The sequence below is a fragment of the Cydia amplana genome, chromosome 8, assembly GCF_948474715.1.
Source record: "Cydia amplana chromosome 8, ilCydAmpl1.1, whole genome shotgun sequence".
NCBI classification, from domain to species: domain Eukaryota; kingdom Metazoa; phylum Arthropoda; class Insecta; order Lepidoptera; family Tortricidae; genus Cydia; species Cydia amplana.
The window spans coordinates 15,726,011-15,745,683 of record NC_086076.1 but is presented as its reverse complement, the minus strand read 5'-3'; the positions used below and the strand labels follow the sequence as shown (position 1 = coordinate 15,745,683).

The 19,673-nt window shown below is 36.6% G+C and overlaps 1 protein-coding gene and 2 long non-coding RNA genes across 13 annotated transcripts in view; 1 reads left to right on the top strand and 2 right to left on the bottom strand.

Moving 5' to 3' along the window:
- The window catches only part of LOC134650357 (uncharacterized), a 483,167-nt gene that overhangs the window by 306,169 nt on the left and 157,325 nt on the right, over positions 1–19,673 (bottom strand). The window lies entirely within an intron of this gene.
- The window catches only part of LOC134650355 (uncharacterized), a 355,978-nt gene that overhangs the window by 180,235 nt on the left and 156,070 nt on the right, over positions 1–19,673 (bottom strand). The gene's annotated exons all lie outside the window — the stretch shown is intronic.
- The window catches only part of LOC134650195 (polypyrimidine tract-binding protein 2), a 669,692-nt gene that overhangs the window by 633,963 nt on the left and 16,056 nt on the right, over positions 1–19,673 (top strand). For 10 of the 11 annotated variants that reach the window (XM_063505114.1, XM_063505121.1, XM_063505119.1 and 7 more), the window contains 3 exons: positions 3,346–3,465; positions 5,836–5,962; positions 12,628–12,686. In XM_063505114.1, coding sequence (XP_063361184.1) covers positions 3,346–3,465; positions 5,836–5,962; positions 12,628–12,686 — 306 coding nt within the window. The remainder of the gene's footprint in view (positions 1–3,345; positions 3,466–5,835; positions 5,963–12,627; positions 12,687–19,673) is intronic. The other variant, XM_063505115.1, reaches the window with a different exon arrangement.

Sequence of the window (19,673 nt, the reverse complement as noted above, 5' to 3'; positions counted from 1 at the left end):
GGGTGCGGGGGGACGAGGTGAGCGAATCCCGTGCCGTGATTGGTCCGTTCAAAGACACGGGCCAATCACGGCACGGGATTGACTCGAAGATGGAGTAAAACTACCGTATAAGTGGCAGAGGGGGTAGCGTTACTATGCTCAGTCTAGAGGATTCCTAGTCTATGGTCATAGACTATTTCCCTTAGACTTCTTATTACATATGTAAGTTAAGCGCCTGCGAGAACTCGCAGTCCGCACACATGACGAAAATCATCGCAAGTATCGCAAGCAGCACCACTGAGTTGCACGCTGCACTTTTTATAATTATACTCGTACTACAAGTACAACCTATAACAGCGCATATTTATTTTCGGAACGCAAATTGCAACATTTTTATTGCAACATAACAAGCACAATGCAAACGATTTAGACCATTTAAATAACAACTTTACGATTGAGGCATTTTTTCTCAGAATCTAAAATAGAAGATACAAGATGATACTTTAATTTGTATATGTGATCCATTATTCATTACATCATATTACATTCAAACAACATTCACAAATGCCTTACTAAATCTAATATTAGCATCATTTACGCTTCGTCTAGTGGTGAGTGATCAATGTAACCCTCGGTCAATGTTATCTTTATCTCCGAGTCCGGAACAAGCGACCGCGTACGCAAGATAACTCCTGTATTAAGTTTCATTATACCCGGAGTTATGAAAGGTTGCCCGACATGTTTATTTTTGCTACGTGACGGTAAATACAGCGCCTCCACTATTTACTATACTGATATCCAGAATTATGAAGAGTGGACTGAGCAATTTGAAAAAATACTTTATGAAACAGAACAGGATAAAAATATTATTGAGAGTATATCTTCAAAATACAACAATAAATAAATAAACTATTTATTTGTCCAATATAGGTTATAGGGTGTTACGGTTTTCTTCTTCTTCTTTGTCGTATCCTCATGACTTAAGGATGTGACAACTGTGGACACTCTTCACCAGTGCTCTCCAAGCCGCTCTATCTTGGGCAGGCCCACCAGGCAGGTGTATGCTAGCCTGTAATATGGCTTTAGTCTGTGACGTTATTCTGTCCACCCAAAATGTGTGGCCATACGTCCGTCCCTGCACTTCCTTGCCATGCAGCCAGTCATCATGAGCTTCTCCAGACTATCTGGTCCTGTTCTGCTAGAATGGCCAAAGAAGAATGAGGGGGGCCACGTAAATAAAAGTATAAGATTTATACTATAACTCGGTAACCTTTATGAAAGACGTGCACAACTGTTGGTTTACTTTGTTCTAATTATTCTGGATACGAGTATAACTGGAACTGAGGCACTGATGTAGACGTCTCGAAAAAAAATACGTATATCATACCTATCTTAAAAATATATTATTTGAAATAAAGATGCGAAACGGTGAAGAACTTAAATAACACAATGTTACGAAAATGATACTCACTAAATGTTAAATAAAGGACCTTTTCTCTAGCAAAATAAATATTAGTATAAGAATTCTGTACTAAACGCAATGTTTAATTTATTTAAATATAATGAATATAAACTCACAATTGAGTTAGACATTTTAATTAATTAATTCTAACCACTAATTTTGTAATAAATTCGCGTCTATTTGAATAGTTCGCACTGAAAGTATGCGGTTATATATTTGGTTAAAATTATTGAACTATACTGAATCAGAAGAGTTATTACGAGGCGTATTCTAGAACAGTTTAAAATAATCAGACGCACACATATTCCCAAAAATCAGACACACATAATTTGGGGTAACAATTTGGGATCAAATTGACATACATTTCAGAGTTCGAATCGGCCTCCGGCAAAGCCAACCTCTACGAGCAATTTGTGCTGTAGGTATATTGAAAAAATACTGCTACGGGCTACGCCGTAGCACATGTAGCGTTGCTTAGCAGTGATCTAAATAGCAATAAATATCTATAAAACAGCTACTAATATTGAAATAAAATGAGGCAAAGCTAAACGGAAGGATTACATACCTAATTAGGTACATTTAAATAATTTTATTGTTCTATGTTTGTTTGCGTATTTAGTTATTGTGTGTTTTATATGTATACGGGAATTACTTGAGTTTAACCAGCGTAGAGACTAACTGCCCGATTCGAACTTTAAGATACGTCAATTAATAAATAGATCTAGAAACGATATGGATTAGCTGTGTCAGTGTCAAAAGGCACGTTATTTCCGTGAATCTAGTATTAAACTGGATCGGGCATGAGTGGTGGGGATAACTAACAGAACGGGATAGACTTATGTATCTTTCAGTAGGAGTAGCAGCGAAAGCGCTATTATTGTTTGTCCTTGTCACAGTCTCACATCTTTTTTTATTCCCCACCGTAAATTGACCACCGTGATTGGTCGAATTCATTTGTTGCCCACCATAACAAATAAAATTCGACCAATCATTGCGTCGCATTGCGTATGTTTTGTCCCTCACGGAGGCACGCGTAGACCACTTCTATAGGATGCTACCTTCTATGGTTATTTCTTTTGAAGAAACGTCACATATGACACTGACATATCTAATCCATACCGTTTCCAGATCTATTAATTGACGTATCTTAAAGTTCGAATCGGGCCGTAACGCGTGTTGCCGGTTTTGAATCGAATCGTTTTATAGCCCTTTATTTTTAACTGATTCCTAAAAAGGAGGAAATCTTATGGCTCCTCTACACGATGGGCCAACGCCGGCCACTCCAAGGGACGCAGCCATGCGGTAGAATGAGATAGCAATATCACTTGCTCCCTCTAACGCATAAATGCGTCCCTTGGAGTGGCCGGCGTTGGCCCATCGTGTAGAGGAGCCATTAAACGAAAATATACATGGTCGGGTAAATATCAGGGATGTTGCGGATGCCGATTTTTTGACATCCGCGGATGCGGATCTTTAAAGGCTAACATCCGCGGATGCGGATGCGGATGCGGATGTCAGGATAGGTACATAAAAAACGTCAAATATTACATTTTAGTAATTTTTATTTCCAAAAACCGGCCAAGTGCGAGTCGGACTCGCGTTCCAAGGGTTCCGTACATTAAGTCCCACTCACGCTTGACTGCTAATAGGTATTTTTGGCTAATGACTAAATTTCCTAGTAGTCTAGCACTTACGCCGATGCTAAGACGTTCCTGTACCGACCTGTTCCACATCCGCATCCGCATTAAATCTGCATCGATTTTATGCGGATACGGATGCAGATGCGGATGTTGAAAACAATGCGGAAGTTCCGCGGTTGCGGATGCGGATGCGGATATTCGCAACATCCCTGGTAAATATCATGCATTGTGCGTTACCAAAGTAAGATTTGGTCATTGTTTCAGTCGGCGTCTGCGCAGGCGGCACTACAGGCCGCCCAGGTGATCTCCAACAGCGCGGGGGCGGCGCTCGTGGCCGGCGCCGGCGCCGCGCTGCAGCCCGCTAACGGCGGCACTGAAATCCAGGTTTTTATTTTTTTTTAGGGTTCCGTAGCCAAATGGCATCATGTCTGTCTGTCTGTCTGTCCGTCCGTATGTCACAGCCACTTTTTTCCGAAACTATAAGAACTATACTGTTGAAACTTGGTAAGTAGATGCATTTATGTGGACCGCATTAAGTTTTTCACACAAAAATAGAAAAAAAAACTTAGAACTGAAAATAAAATAAAAAATTTCATCAAACCCATACGTGTGGGGTATCTATGGATAGGTCTTCAAAAATTATATTGAGGTTTCTAATATAATTTTTTTCTAAACTGAATAGTTTGCGCGAGAGACACTTCCAAAGTGGTAAAATTTGTGCCCCCCCCCCTGTAACTTCTTAAATAAGAGAATGATAAAACTAAAAAAAATATATGATGTCCATTAATTACCATGCAAACTTCCACCGAAAATTGGTTTGAACGAGATCTAGTAAGTAGTTTTTTTAATACGTCATAAATCCCCTAAATACGGAACCCTTCATGGGCGAGTCCGACTCGCACTTGGCCGCTTTTTTATTTAGATAGCCCATTCAAACTTACATTTCGACATCAAAATAATGTCATTTTGTTATCAGTCGTTCGTGCGTCTCCTCCGCGTTAATGTGCGGACAAGGACGAGCGAAATGCACGCGCGAATGATGACTAATTGACATCATCACCATCATCAATCATTTAAATATCAAAATGTTCGTTCGAATTGGCCTCTAGGTTTCGCCGCTGACTGTGGTTTTGTCCAGTTAAAGTATTTGGACTGTATTCATTGAGTATGTATTATTGTTTTTTTTTTCACACGGTCTCAATTTCAAAAATGATTCGTTACTGAAACACTGTATACTTTTAACTTAATATAATGTTAAACTAGTTCTAGACTACTAGATTCTAGTGAACTCGATTAATTTTGCTACAAACTTAGATTATGATTATGACCTTACGAGCAATTCGAATTGACTTTCAGTAAAAGCTAAAGGTGATTCTGACATTTGGACATTCTGTAATTATACGTCCCAGTTACCTTCCACAACAGACACGTTGCCTAACGATTACACTTAATTACTTACCCATACTAAAGCTGATTACGTGGAACGGGCCGAATCCCCAGCCGATGCTCGAGAGCCCGAGCATTCAGTGCACAAAGACGCTCGCACAATAAGGCACAGGGCTCAGTCCCAAGGCAGCATACCTGAATATTACTCGGACGTTATTGTTTCAAGCCTATGCGTCTACACTCAAGCGCTATACAGCATTCAACGGCTATCAACTGTTTTGGAGAACAGATTAATAGTGTCGGGGGATTATAGTTCGATAACATTTTTTGGTTAATCTGTATGATTGAGAAGTTTCATGCATTTTATTTTGTTCTTATTCTTTTATCAACGCATTTGTTTACTTTGGCAAAAGGAACTGTAACTTGATGAAAAAGTCAACATTATAAAATAAAAGTTGACTTTTACAACGCCTTAGGTACATAACTTTTATAATTCACATAAATAATAAATAATAAATAATAAAAAGCCTCTTTATTTTCTTATCAACTACTTACAAACGTATCATTTAGGTACATAGAATAAATGAAAAATTTAATTCATTAATATAACTAATTCTAAGTATGTACTATGTTTACCTTTTTATTTTAACTTATTTTAATTATACTTAATTTAATGTTTATGCGTTTAATAATTAAATGTTGATAGGAACCCCATTTTATTGGGTATAGGCCTCCTCCAATTTGTTCCATTCGTCTCTGTCTTTTGCCTTATTTAGCCATTTTTGACCGGCCGTGGCTACTATGTCGTCGCTCCATCGCTTTCGTGGTCGTCCTGATTTTCTTTTTGCATCGGGACCTTTCCATAGAGTTACTTCTTTTGTCCACCTTTGATCCGTGTATCTCGCGACGTGGCCGGCCCATCGCCACTTCATTTTAAGTGCATATTTCAGTGCATCTGTGATTTTCGTTTTATTTCTTATGTATTCACTTCTCACTTTATGTATTTTTCTTAGCTTTAGCATGCTCCTTTCCATCGCTCGTTGGGTAGTGGTTATTCTGGCTTTCGTCTTTACCGAGTGACTCCAGGTTTGGCAGCCATACGTTAGCGCTGGCAAGATATTGGTATCCATCACTATTTTTTTCATGTGTAATGGGTAGTCTCCTTTAAGTATTTCTTTTAAAGACCAGTACTTTTTCCAGCTTAAGGCTATACGTCGTTCTATTTCGTCTTGTGTATTGTCCTTGCTAAAAGAAACTTCTTTTCCGAGGTATATGTAGCGTTCCACGTATTCTAATTCACATAAATATCGAACATGAATTTACGTTTGTGAATGAGTTTCTACGAATAAATAATATGTTTGTCAACAGGGTGGCCCCAACACAGTGTTGCGAGTTATCATAGAACACATGCTCTACCCTATCGTGCTCGACGTGTTGTACTCCATCTTCCAGCGATACGGAAAGGTGCTCAAAATTGTCACCTTCACCAAAAACAGTAAGTATCCCACCGTACAAACAAAACGTACTTCAGTTCATTACTAATTCCAGTCCAACTGTAGATTTGTACAACGTCAAATAAACTCCGGAAACCGGCACTGGTTTTAAATACCGGATTTAAGCAAAAAATTCACTCGCACACTACCCTAAAACAAGTACCAACACGACCGCGTTTTCCCGGAATGTTTGGTATGTAGATTCGGGTTGCTTCTCCAATTTGTTTTACAGGAACCAAACTCTGTTTACCATTCAATTTGTTAATCGGCAACAGCTTTACAAATATGAATAGTTAATTCAATCATACCCTTAATTAACTAAGAACAATGTTTTTGAAACTGAAAATCAGCGCTTTACCGACTGTATTTTTAACGGTGTAGCTTCAACACTCAAAACAAACTAAATCGATGATACGCCGAATCATACAAACCAATCAGGATTACTTTAATCACAGACTCGTTTTTACCTATTAATAATCGAATAGCGTTTAATCTTTTAAATTAAATTTTGCGTGGATTATAATAGTGATAGATTTACGAAACATAACACAGGTCCAAAATCCAAGGGCGCAATCCGTTTAAAATTTAAATCGTACCCTCATGCATATCCTAAATAAATCCGGCGGCACACGGGCAGGTAGGATAGTACATATTTGATAAGGCCCCCGGCTGCGGACGGCCCGAATGCTCACTCTCGGCTAATTATTATATACCTAGTTAAGAAGCTTATTTCAACTACATTCCGATCTTACCCGTTGATGTAATATCAAGCCTGGTGTGACATTTTCAAACCTAATAGCATTAATAATAAGTCCTTTATCGAGTGAATGTATAATAATTTGAGCGAAACATTTGGAGTAGAATACAGTAGGTATTCATTATATTTTAATTGATTCTTAAAGCAAGGTACCTTTTGACTTATTAGTTAAATAACTTTTGTAATCTCCTTTCATCTAAATTAAGCAGCGGAAGCTCAAAAGTAAACTAAAGGAAAAATACTCGGGAAATTTAAAGTTTGGAAATTCCAGTTTAGCAAAAAATATTTCAAATCTGGAGTGTGTTCCGTAACGTGTACTTTTGTTCAGAAAAGCTCATAACTTGTCGATATCACGACAGTTGCTCTTCTAATGCAGCATTTCCAATTTCCGCGTGCCCCTTGCCCCATCAGGTCGAGTAGTCCCATAGGAAGGGCGAGCACAGGTGAGTAAGTTTTCTGATAAACCAATGTACTTTCAGCTTGATATCCTTAACATTAAAACGTAACTGGAAATCCCACTTATACTGGTTTACTGTAGCCCTTACTCACTAAGCGAATGGAATGATACCCCAGAGGTCGGAACGACAGAGCGATCATTTTCTTTTTTAAAACTCTCCGCTAAACATTCGTCATTGTCACCGTTTACGGTAACCGGGCATTTCCAAATCAAAACGAGTTTTACAAGCAACTGCATTATGGAACTAACTGAACGACTAGCCATCTTCAATATCCGTTTCTATATCCTAAATATCTTATCTATCTTTGCTTCCTGATGCAAACATTCTTAAATTCACAAGCGCGCATACGGTACGAACATAAGTAGGTATCTATGTATAGAACGTAGTTCCAAAAGATATAAATCCTTGCTTCAATTATCCTGTCGCCGTGGAAGCAAATAAACCACATCCAATTCAATACGTGGGTGCCAAAAGTTAAGTAACGTTATATGCTCTGACGAACGAGTCTTTTCAGCTAAGAATCTTTTTATTAGCTTTGTAACGTATACCTACAATAGAATTTCACTGAATGATTCCTATTTAGAAAGGTATTTGGTTACCCGAAAGAGATCAAATTTAGCTAGGTATGAATTAGCAGTCAAAATACTCTGCTTATTTGCGTGACGAATACTTATTTTAGGAATTTCGGCCTCGTGAACCGTCAATCGACGGCAAATACGGCAGGACGGTTTACCTACATTTGAGATTTAATATTTCACCCTTATTTGTATTTACACTTTCGACGTCACATCTCTAATCGGTCTGTTACTGGATTTATTTGAACAGTTTTCTCATCAAAATTCTATTTGCGTTTTCCCTATTCACGATTCTTATAAAAAACATGAATTGCTGTTATTGACGATTTAGTTTTTCGGCCATTCATTTTTCAATAAATCTACATGAAACCCGTGTTATTGTAATAAATGCTCTGTAAAACAGGAAACGCGATGTTTAATATAAATAACTACAACTTATTACCTTGGCAACGAAAATTAATATGCGGACGCTAACGTTCGCATTTATAACGTAAAGTAATAATATTTATATCACCCAGCATTCAAGTTAATAGGAATAGAGTGCAAACATAACGGACCGTCGCTTATGAAGACTAATTGAATAGCGGTTACGCCCTGTTAGCGCTCGACCACGTCCTGGCCGAGCGCCGCCATCAAACGCGTTTCTAATCCCGAAACAAATCTCAATGAAGAGCGCAGAGTCGCCCTAATCCTACCCCACTTCCTTGCCCCCCTCCCGACCCCGATTGGCTTTATTAAGGTGTAGCAGACCGCTACAATTATTATGCGTACCCTGTTTGCGGTGTCGTGTCTATGTCGCCATAGGATTCCGGTAATTAAGGATTTGATCTGCGACGGATATCGTCTTTGCGGTCTCTTTGTTCGCACTAATAACATTCATGTTGATCACTACATTCTAATGCGTTAAGGAATCTGATCGTGATTTCGTTAGTGAAACTTGAATTATTTTAGCGTAGCTTTACATAGTTATTGCAAAGACTCGGCGGATGGCTCGAAAAGCGCTCTGCTTACCTGAAAAGGCTCTCAAATTGCAAGCGAAGACGCATTCGAGGTTGACAGGGCCGCTCGTTTCGGGAGACGTCGTGATTCAAGATATCAAATTATACAGTAATCGGCTGGCCGGAGGGCCATGCCTGCGCTTAATATTTACCGAGCGGAAGCCGCGCTACACAGCGAAATGTGGATTACGAAATTTTAATTTCAACCACAACTTCCATCTTCTGTTTACGCAGGAATTGATGTTTAAATATTCCATAAAGTAATTGCGCGTTCCAGTTGAATTTTTGATGAAGCATTATGAAGCCGCGTGCAGATTGATTGAGACCATTTGAATATCTTGCGCGCAATCGGAGCCGCATGCAGGGTTATTGAATTAGCACTCGAATATTTCAGCCCGGACGAGTGAACGCGAAGAAGGGGTGACCGGCGACCACTTCACGAAACTTCCACTTTTATTGATGTTATTCGGAGCGCGGCCAACTTTTGTATCAATTATTCAAAGGCAAATTGTTTATGCCTCCCTTTGCCCCATGAATTCCAATCGGATTAATTTACCCATTACAAATAATTGTTTTAAATGGGGGATGTCAAACTAGTGTCACGTTTATTCCGACGACTGAGCACACTCCTTGATGTTTAATGTTACTGAAAGGTAGTCAAGTGTCTGGTTGTACACGTACGAAATGTTTTGTTAACTATCATGCCGAGCGGTAAACACGCACGTTCCTCTATGATCCTTGAAAAGCCTTTTATATCCTTGAAAAGGAATAAGGAAAAGGCTCGTCTGTCCTCGGGGAACAAAAGTTTCGTGTCGTATTCTCATGCGGAGCAAATTCTCACTATTGAAACGGCATAGAGGTTCGTCTTATACAACTATGAGTGACTGATAAAACTTTCTTCGCACATACTTGATACCTAACTAAACCATAAAAATTATCTTTAATAAGCATGCTCAAATACAATTCTTTATAATTATTTTCTACTCCAGCACTTAAATGTGTCAATTAAATGACTGACAGTGATATCTAAAGCAATGTCATTTGAATGCTTTGTCTATAGGCTCATAAGATGACTGCTAGCAGTCATCTTATGAGTATAATACAACTGCTTTATTTTTTTTAAAGATACAAGTTCCGATCATCTTGATTGAAAGAGGTATGTTTTCATTTACAATAATTACTCTTTTTTTTTTAAATAATAACTCAATTTTTTTTAAATAATAACTCTTTTTTTTTAATAATAACTCTTTTTTTTTAATAATAACTCTTTTTTTTTTTTTTTTTGCTGCAGCTGTCATAGAAAAAGTAATGTATGCAACAGCTCATAATTGGTTCTTAAAATTCTCGGGTCTTTTTTTACAAAACTCGACTACGTCTCGTTTTGTAACTTCGACCCTTGAATTTTAAGAACCCTTATTATATCACTGTTGCATAAACTACTATTTTGTTTATTAAATTTACAATTACACACATTTACAATTACATTATTACTTAAATTACATACCTATAATATTATTTACAAGTGCAATATAAATTAAATCAAGTATTAATATAAAGCTATTTTCCTATTACTTGACTTCATGCAATAATGTGGTCCTACCTCTAACTTCACTTGTCGTGGTAATTAAATATCTATTGATCTATCACTTACTGTTTTCTGTGTGGCTTGCACACTTTCCGTTTAAATGTTACTTTGTTTTTAACCGACTTCAATTTCATATTATTAATATATCTGTATACTATTTTGCAACGAACGGAAAACTTTTATTGGTCTAATACTATGTAAAAATACTTATGTACGTTGCATATATACCTCCAAGTATATTCATGGCTGTTGGTGTTGTTCTGAATAGCAATAAAATAAAAAAATAAAAAAAAATTAGATGGCAAGCATAAAGTTTTCATAATAAATTCTTTATAAATAACATTTTCTACAAAGGTTCACTTTATTTTCCATTGTCTAACATTTTTCCTTATTTACCGCGTAATTACATAAAAAAACTCCAATTTACGACAATCCTTTTATGCATTCCATTTTAATGTAATATAATGGCCGACCAAAAGAAATACGGGGCCTTAAAGAGCATTTAACTATGTATGAAGGAGACAGGGCATTACTTTTAATTTACGCCGACATTTCTTACCTCCTGGTTACCGGTTATTCGCTCTATAGGTACTTTAGGTGTAAGAAATTGTTGAAGGTGAGACGGGCCTAATAAATAATTTAACGAGTTCCCGGCATCATCATAGCCGAAAATTTAACAATTTAAAATTCGGAAAGCTGTAAATTACTTTTTCTTATCTTTACTGGAAACCAACGTATAAACGGATGATCTTGTTTTAGATAAATCAAAATACATTTTTTGTGAATATACGTTTTATACAATGTATAATGTACATCATATAAATTATTTAATATTAAAACTTGTATGTTAAAACTTTATTGTAGAACTGATATTTTAATTAAAACTATAAAGGGATTGAGCTACAATATTATTTGAGATATAAATAAAATATTTATAAAGTTCACATTTGCGCAGAAAGTATTAGTAAATAGGTAGTTACTATGATCGGGGGGTGCCTTTAAATGGAGAGTGAATAGGCTATTACTATTCGCCGATAGTAATAGCCTACCGTACACTTAGGGCTTTATCTTAGGAGCAATATCGTCATTTCTAGGTCTATGTCAGTGTTAAAAGAAAAGGTCAAGGTACTACTGAATAATCTAAAGAGCACAAGAAAAAAAGATTAAAAAATCAAAGTTTAAATCATAGTTTTTTTGATCTCTGATAGCTATTTACGCCAACTTCTGTCAAGTTCTAGCATCCTGTACACCTACGTTTGAGCAACCGCTTAAAAGATGAAACTACATTCAATGTGAATAGGTACTGAATGTACTGATACATATTTATGTAGTTACGAGCTTTGGAGCAAGAATAGTTATTAACTATATTATCGGTGATGCCGCCTGACCGACGGCTCCTGAAAATGTGAATTTATGTGGACCCAACGGACGGCAATGATCGTCGGACTCATGCCTTAAATTAGGGGCTTAACGCTCATCCGCTCGCAATAAATACACCGTGCGAGTGCCACCAACTACTCTTAAGACACTCCACTTATCGGAAAGAAAAAGATAGTATATAAGTAGTAACTTAATGCTCTTACTATCTTCTGAAGTTCGCGGTACGTCTTTCCTCACGCATGTTTACGGCTATTTTCATTCTTAATGGTGTTTTCCTCCGTTTAATTTTATTTTTTCCCGTCGTAGAATATCTTATTACAATATATCCAATATATTGGCTTGTAGGGTAAACTAAATTCCGCCCGCGACATCCGCATCAAAGTTTCAACGCGTTTAAGCGGCGGGGCAATAATTTATACGTACTCTAAGTTAATAATGAAAGTCGCATGGAAACTTGTTTGGGCGCATATTCGTTAAGTGTTCGACGAGGAGGTTGCACCTGCTACGGGGTTGCGCTAACCCTCAAGGGTTTGGTGCCATGTTGGGCGCCAATTTTAACCTGCTTAAATCTTCCCTGATATGTGCTTAGACCAGTGCTTTCAGGAAAGTTTAAGTATTTCTAAAACTTAAAAAAAACATTTGTGTTTTAGGTTCTCAGTATTATAAACTTAAAATTTCTTTTTGTGGACGTTCACCTCCTTTTACTTGTATTATTTTGAACTCCTGATACATTTAACTTTCTCTTTAGCTTTATGTATAAGTATAAACGTACAAATCAGACTATCTTTGTATGTTATCTTCTATTTCCCTTCTATTATGTTTTTTTGCAAACATGTGTCATATTATACGAGATGCCCTAACAACTTGCTTTGTAATAAATATATGTATGCTTAATGAAGATAATTTTGTTACAGATTCATTCCAAGCCCTCATTCAATACCCAGACACCGTATCAGCGCAAACAGCAAAAACGGTAAGTACTATATTTAACTGTTTGTAAAGTTGAACCATAAAACAGAGTTCGTATTGGCGTACTCAGTTTAATGACTTGCTTGAAAACTATCTGGAAATGAAGAGTTTTGGTCTTGGCTCTAACTGTTTAAGTGTTCTTTGATAGTTGTAATCTACCTTTAATGATTTTATTCAATTGTTTATATCTAAAATCGCGTAGTCAATATTAGGTATTTATTTTTAAATGTAAATGTCGAAGATCTGCAATAAATACGAGTACAAAAAATACCTATTAACATAAATAAATAAATAAATAAATAAATATAGAACATACAAGTAATCAAATTCACGTCAACGAAACGACGTAGTTGGTTTATATTCCAATCATAAAAGTAACATCTGCTTCAAAGTTTTACCGTAATAATTTGCCATAGTAAACACGGCTTATCAGTAACGTAATAACGTGAACTTTATAGCCAACTTCTTGTAACAATGGCTTTCCAACAATGCTCGAAACCGAGTTTTAATGCAGGTACTTTGTGTGTATTTAGCAACAATAATATCGGTCGGCCGCGTCACCCACAATGGTCGGTTCGCCGGCTGGGACATCATTTTTCTCCACCCAACTTTTCCCATTCGCTATTCATTTGCGTTAGAAGTTGCGCGTACCGTCGCCTACTGCAGCGACTGTTTTAACTTTATTCCTGATGCAGCGTTCAGAGCAAATTAAATTTCGTTTTGCGGCTTCCGCAAACTCGCTTTACGAGTATAATTATTGAGTTTTTGTTTTTTCTCTGTTATGAATCTGCGCTCAAATAACTTTCATTTAAACCGATAGGAGCGGCAGAATTTAAATTTACGTAATATTAATGTACCCCATATTTCATTGTTCACGATGAAGCACAATGGAAACTTTGGCGAGCAAATATTCTATTCATCACCGACATCAGCGTATTTAACTGTAATACCTCTTACGTGGTGTACGCTGCTAATGAATTCTACAATAGTGAGTCGACTATCGGCTAATTAGTTGCTCTTTACGCTCAATTTTCACGAAGCTCGGAGCGTTTGGTGTAATTAACTAACTACAAGCGTATTTTGTATCGCGTTTCTTAATAAAGAATACTTTTACTTTGTTTTTGTATCTTATCATCATTCATTCCATCATTATCATTCATTTTGTATCATAATAAAATAAATTGATTTAAAGTATTTCGGGATTAAATTTTTCATTGGATAGGTTACCTTTAAAGATTTAGCTGTCCAGAGCAAATAACCTGTAAATAGGCGAATAACTTATAAAGTTCATAAAATAAAATAAATAGATTTTAAAGTCTACTTTTCTTGCCGAACCCATAAAGGCATGTTTCAAACTTCTACTTCTTAAAAGCTGTATGATTAAAGCCTCAGTAAAATGTACCGAAATCGTTGGCTTTCGTATTGTTCACAGAAAAGACGCCAGATTTACCGAACGTTTTTGACCCATAAAATACTACTTTGATAAGAACTATAAGAAGTGAGGTTAAAAACCTAATAGAGAGAATTACTAAGAAGACATATTATGACTTGGTTTGTGGTCGTCTAAAAGCTTCAACCCAATAAAATCTTTCATGTACGATTTATTTTCCAATCAATAATGTGTATTTCCTTAATGTTCACATGTAATGGAAGCGAAAAACCGAATGTTATAAACATATTATACAAATGATAATAAATTCCACGCCCTACAAGCATTCAGCTTATTACTTGACCGCCAGATTAGTGGCCACAAACGAGGAAACCTCTCGTGAAATTGAGATATCACTGCCGGAGCCGAGTGGTGAAAACTTAGCAACGCTAAGCCCCATCAACTCGCCGATTGGCGTCCGGGACGAGAACACTAGGTCTCTTCAACGCGTGTGGATACTGATAGTAAAATAAGTCTTCTCCTCACTGTACCATCATAAAAATGTTAGAAAAATTATGTAAAAGTAAAAGTAGCGTTTTGAATAATGTTTGAGGACAAGCAGCAGTGAGAACAAGGACTTTGTAAAGATGATTAATACCAGATATTTTGTTATAGTAGATATATGCTGCTTTTATAAAAGAAATCTAGTTTTTCAGGCTTGGGAAAAGATAACATTATATGAGTGTTTACAATCTTTTTTATGAGTTGTATGATACAATTTGAAAATAAAATACTAGTAAATCATCTCGGAAGCAGTTGAATTCTAATGAATTTTTCAATAGCAAGTAACTAAGTTTACCGTTAGGTATCACGAATAAGTAGGTAACCTATAAACGTACTTAACATTCAACATCTAGAAATGTACGCATATCATGTAAAAGATACCTATGAAACACGGATGACATGCTCGTATACATATATTGAACTGACAACTTTAAATAAATTGCCACTACGAAATTATTCTAGCTAAGTGCTTTCGCACTTACAAGCAGCTGATATGCAGATCAGATGGAAATTAGAAACCGCTCCGTTTGAGCGACTAGAACAAGAACGCGTCAATGCCATTAATGGGCAAATTTAAAAGTGGTGGTTTATGTACCTACTTTCTCATACAAAAACGGTAGTAACTAAGCAGTCCGTAGGGCTAAGATGGCCGGCTCTTTATCATTTGTCACCATGGCTGTCACGTTCTAAAAAATATGTAAGTGCGAAAGTGACGCATAGCATGACAGGTGGTAAAAATGCGACTATGATAGGTAGGACTGGTCAGGCGTGATTTTACAAGGAATCGAGTACATTTTCTATTAGTTGTTTCATGGAGTTAATCATATCGCTGACATATTTTGAGTTATCATTAAACATGTGTACAAAAAAACATCAACATAATTTCCAACTAAATATTATTCCTACATACATAGCAAACGCAATATTTGCATTGCAACTTCAGCGCTACTGGCTCGTTTGTGCAACTAACATTAGAGAAGAAGCGACGTTCGCCACAAACTTGGTACATACGCGTACGAGTATGTCGCAAATGATTCGCACAATGAACACTGGTTCCGTGACTAATCACGACTAGTTTTGGCGTAGGTTAATAAAATTATTATCTAAATTTTGTGACTGGATATTACTATTGAAAAGTATTATATCAAAACCCCCATTTTGCTTAGCTGTAGGTAATTGTAAAATAAAACAGTGAAAATGCAACGATAAATGCAAGGACGTTAGTTAACAATAACTTAAACGGTGTTATTTGATATTAGTTCACAGCTATTTAAGAGGCATCTAACCAATAAAATATACGTTAAAATTTGTTTAAAGCTGATAGCATGATAAAAGACATGCAGATATATTTGCACACGATGAAAAACGTTACCCTTCTTCTTCTTCTTCAACTTAGCGTTTTTCCGGCCTAGCGCCAGGGTCCGCTGAAAAACATTACCCTGTTTCAGGAAAACTAAAAATGCTGCTAAAACGAATTATTTTGTATCGTCGTAACCGGTTTTACCTGTGGTAGCGACTGCCGACATGCTCAGACCAGCTCAGGCCATCAGGTCGCGTACTTTTCTCGAATGAAATTAAAAACGTCTCGCAGTGTAAGTGGCAGGAGCAAGAGGTACAAAGTGAAGTGAAGCCGGATAGTGCTCCAACCACAAAGAGTACAGTCGGGATGCCGGGCGCCCGATCTCTCCTTCTATGATCCTTGACATAAATCTCTAACCTCGCCATCAAATCTTTTCAGAGGGCGGCTTATGCGCCCAGACACGAAATGTACGCTCTTAATGCGTTCGATGCTATATAGCCCGCGTCCCTCTCGGTACACTCGACGTGAAAAACTCTACAACTAATTTGTTTAATTGAGTTTATGTTGGAGTAAACGGGGTGTGAGTACTGCGGAGCACGGACGCCAAACGTAGAAAATTTAATTTATACTTAAAAGTACTAGTCTTGTGTGAATTAAAGTTGTTTAGAAATTATTCTTATTCGTTTAAGTAAATCTAATTTCATAAATACAGACGGCTTTCTGACTAAACTTTTATGGAGCCATGATGCTAGATTTAATGTACCTATTGTTAAAGCAATTTATTAAAGTAAAATTTTGAGTGTCGGTTCAAAAACATCTAAAAACAATAAAAATTGCTAAACTATAAGGTAGGAGGTAGGTACATAAAGACATTTCCCGGTACTAGTAGTACATAATATTTTTTTAACAATAAACATATTCCGAAAACGAAATGCGGGATTTTGATCCGTTTTATAAGAACATTAGGTATGTTTTCGTTGAAAGATAGAAATACTGGCATGTTATGCATTGTTTCAATGATTGTACCTGCTGGTAAAATAATCACGAGACTCTCGGATTTGGGATGCAACATGTTTTGTTATGAACCACCCGAGCATAATATTTCCCTACGAGCTTTTTTAACAGTTTTTTCATACCTCTGTTTCGTTATGGATGCAATTTTAACTTTTGGATTATAATGCGGCAGCAAAATGTGTATGCTTAAAATTATAATAAAGATCTTTTATGAATTCATTTGTGCGAGCAAACTGTGTTAGGTACTCGTATCATTTAAACTTCTTAGGTTTAATTTAATGTTAATTAATAAAACTACATATAAACTTTGATTGCGGCAAAATTTCATTATTAAATTTTAATTCAACATCAGTGATAGACATTAAAATCGCAGTGATATATTGCAGTTTCTTTAAAAAAAGTCGGGATTACAGCGTAGAAACACATAACTAAAAAATTATATTGTTGATAGAGTCTGTGCGGAAAGAGAAGAGTCGTGGAATGTACGGGGCCCAATACATTCCACGACTCTTCTCTTTCCGCACAGACTCTAAGACATAACCTGTATGTACTTTACCATGACACTGTATTAATACACATTACTAAGTTATTATAGAAGACGAATTTTAGTTCAAAGCATTGTTTAGAAGTGGTCACACAAAACCCATTAGTTAGTCAGGCCCTTCCTGTTAATCATGCTCCATCAATAAGTTATGATGGATAACGCAGCGATTCCACGGAGCCGTTGGTAATGGTCTGCGTTGTCTGTGACGATCGCTCATAATCGGGGCTGGGAGTTGTTCATAGATAGCAATTGATTTGTTGATAGATAGCGGCCGGGCACCCGAATTTAAGAGGCTTACTTAAGCATACAGGTAAATGTGTGAGTGTAGGGGTAGTAAAAGCGCTTAGGGAAAAGTATACTCGGGAAAATGGAATCCCATCAAAAACATTACATGTAAAAAGGTGCAAGTCTCGCAACGCTTCTACTACAAAAAAGTTTTGAGATGTAATGTGAAACCAAGTCGGTTATTTTAATCAGTGCCAGGGGGTGTTAAAACTGTATCAATAAGATATCTTTAATTTGTAATACGTATAATGACTTGGCCATTGCACGGCTGCATAATGATTTAAGGATCATCGTCACCTATTAAAAATAATTCTAATTGAACATAGCGCTAATTGCAGTTTGAGCATTACACATATTTACGAGTACGGTACGAGCAAAGCAGTATGTGCGATTGCCAAGTCATTATATGTATTACAAATTAAAGATATCTTACTGATACTGTTTTAACACCCCCTGGCACTGATTAAAATATCTAACCGACTTGGTTTCACATTACAACTCAAAACTTTTTTGTAGTAGAAGCGTTGCGAGACTTGCACCTTTTTACATGTAATGTTTTTGTTGGGATCTCATCTCTTTTTGTAGTCCTTCTTTTCGGGTACCCATACCCATACTATGTATACACATATTTTATTTTTTATTTTATTTATTTAAGGTTCACCAACAATTGTTGACATCGATACATTAAAAAAGTACTAGCTATTACATATAAGGAGTGGTGTCACAATCAGTTACAGGTAAACACCGCATGCAAAACATATATAAGTAAACAACTATAAAAATACTTAAATTTAAACTTATTATCTAATTATTTATTTTTTAACAAATATTTTCTGACAAATGTTATAAATCTATATTGTGGATCAAAGTGCATATCCGCCTTGTCACAGCAACCATTAGCAATTTTACATAACCTGCATATTGGAGAGTTAGTGCCTGAGACTGATCTTCTAAGCGGGGCGTAAAGAGGGGTGATAGCATTACGGGGGAAACGAGATGGAGCACGAAAATTCAACAATGTCAGTAGTTGTGGACAATCTATTTTGTGGTTCACTAACTTGTACAAAAAAGTTGCATCTAAGAGCGTCCGTCGGTCTTCTAGGGAATCCATCTTGAAATATTGCAGTTTCCGTTGATAGGATATTGATCTTTTAGCCATAACACGTGCCTGAAAAGCTAAGTGACGAGTGAACCTTTTTTGAATACGCTCTAACCGTAGTGAGTGAGTAGCATAATGCGGCCGCCAGACAACGCTGCAATATTCCATAATACTCCTCACCAGACTATTATATAGTAATATTTTGGTTGCGCTGCGCCTAAATGATCTAGTGTTTCTTATGACAAAGCCCAAAGTCTTAGATGCCCTCTTGACAATATTTTCTATGTGGGGGATAAACGTTAACTTGTTGTCGAAAAGAACTCCAAGATCGCGAGTGTTCTCAACTTCGTTCAGTTTCCATCCGTCTATATGGTAGTCTGACTGTATTACATTTTGTTTTCGGGTGAATTTCATATGGATGCATTTTTTTATATTAACGTGCATACGGTTATGCTTACACCAGCCACTCAGTCTTATAATATCGCTCTGAAGTAAGGTGATATCCTCAGTTGTGTTAATACACATATCATAACTAAACACATCTTTATTCATACTCACATCGTACATCATCGTAGTGTACCTTTACTTTACCTACTATTTGTAGGAACTGCAACAGTAACTTTGTAATAGCATATTTTTATATGGGATTACATACTTATGCAGTTCCTTTAAAACGTGACTGATATTGCAATATTTTTAGGTTTTCTATGGCTTGGTAAGCTGAAAACTACTTATATTTAAAATTTGAAGCTTGTGGGTATGCTAGAAGTGCCTTAGAATTATGATGATCGTAGGTAAGTGAATGAGTGAATGAGT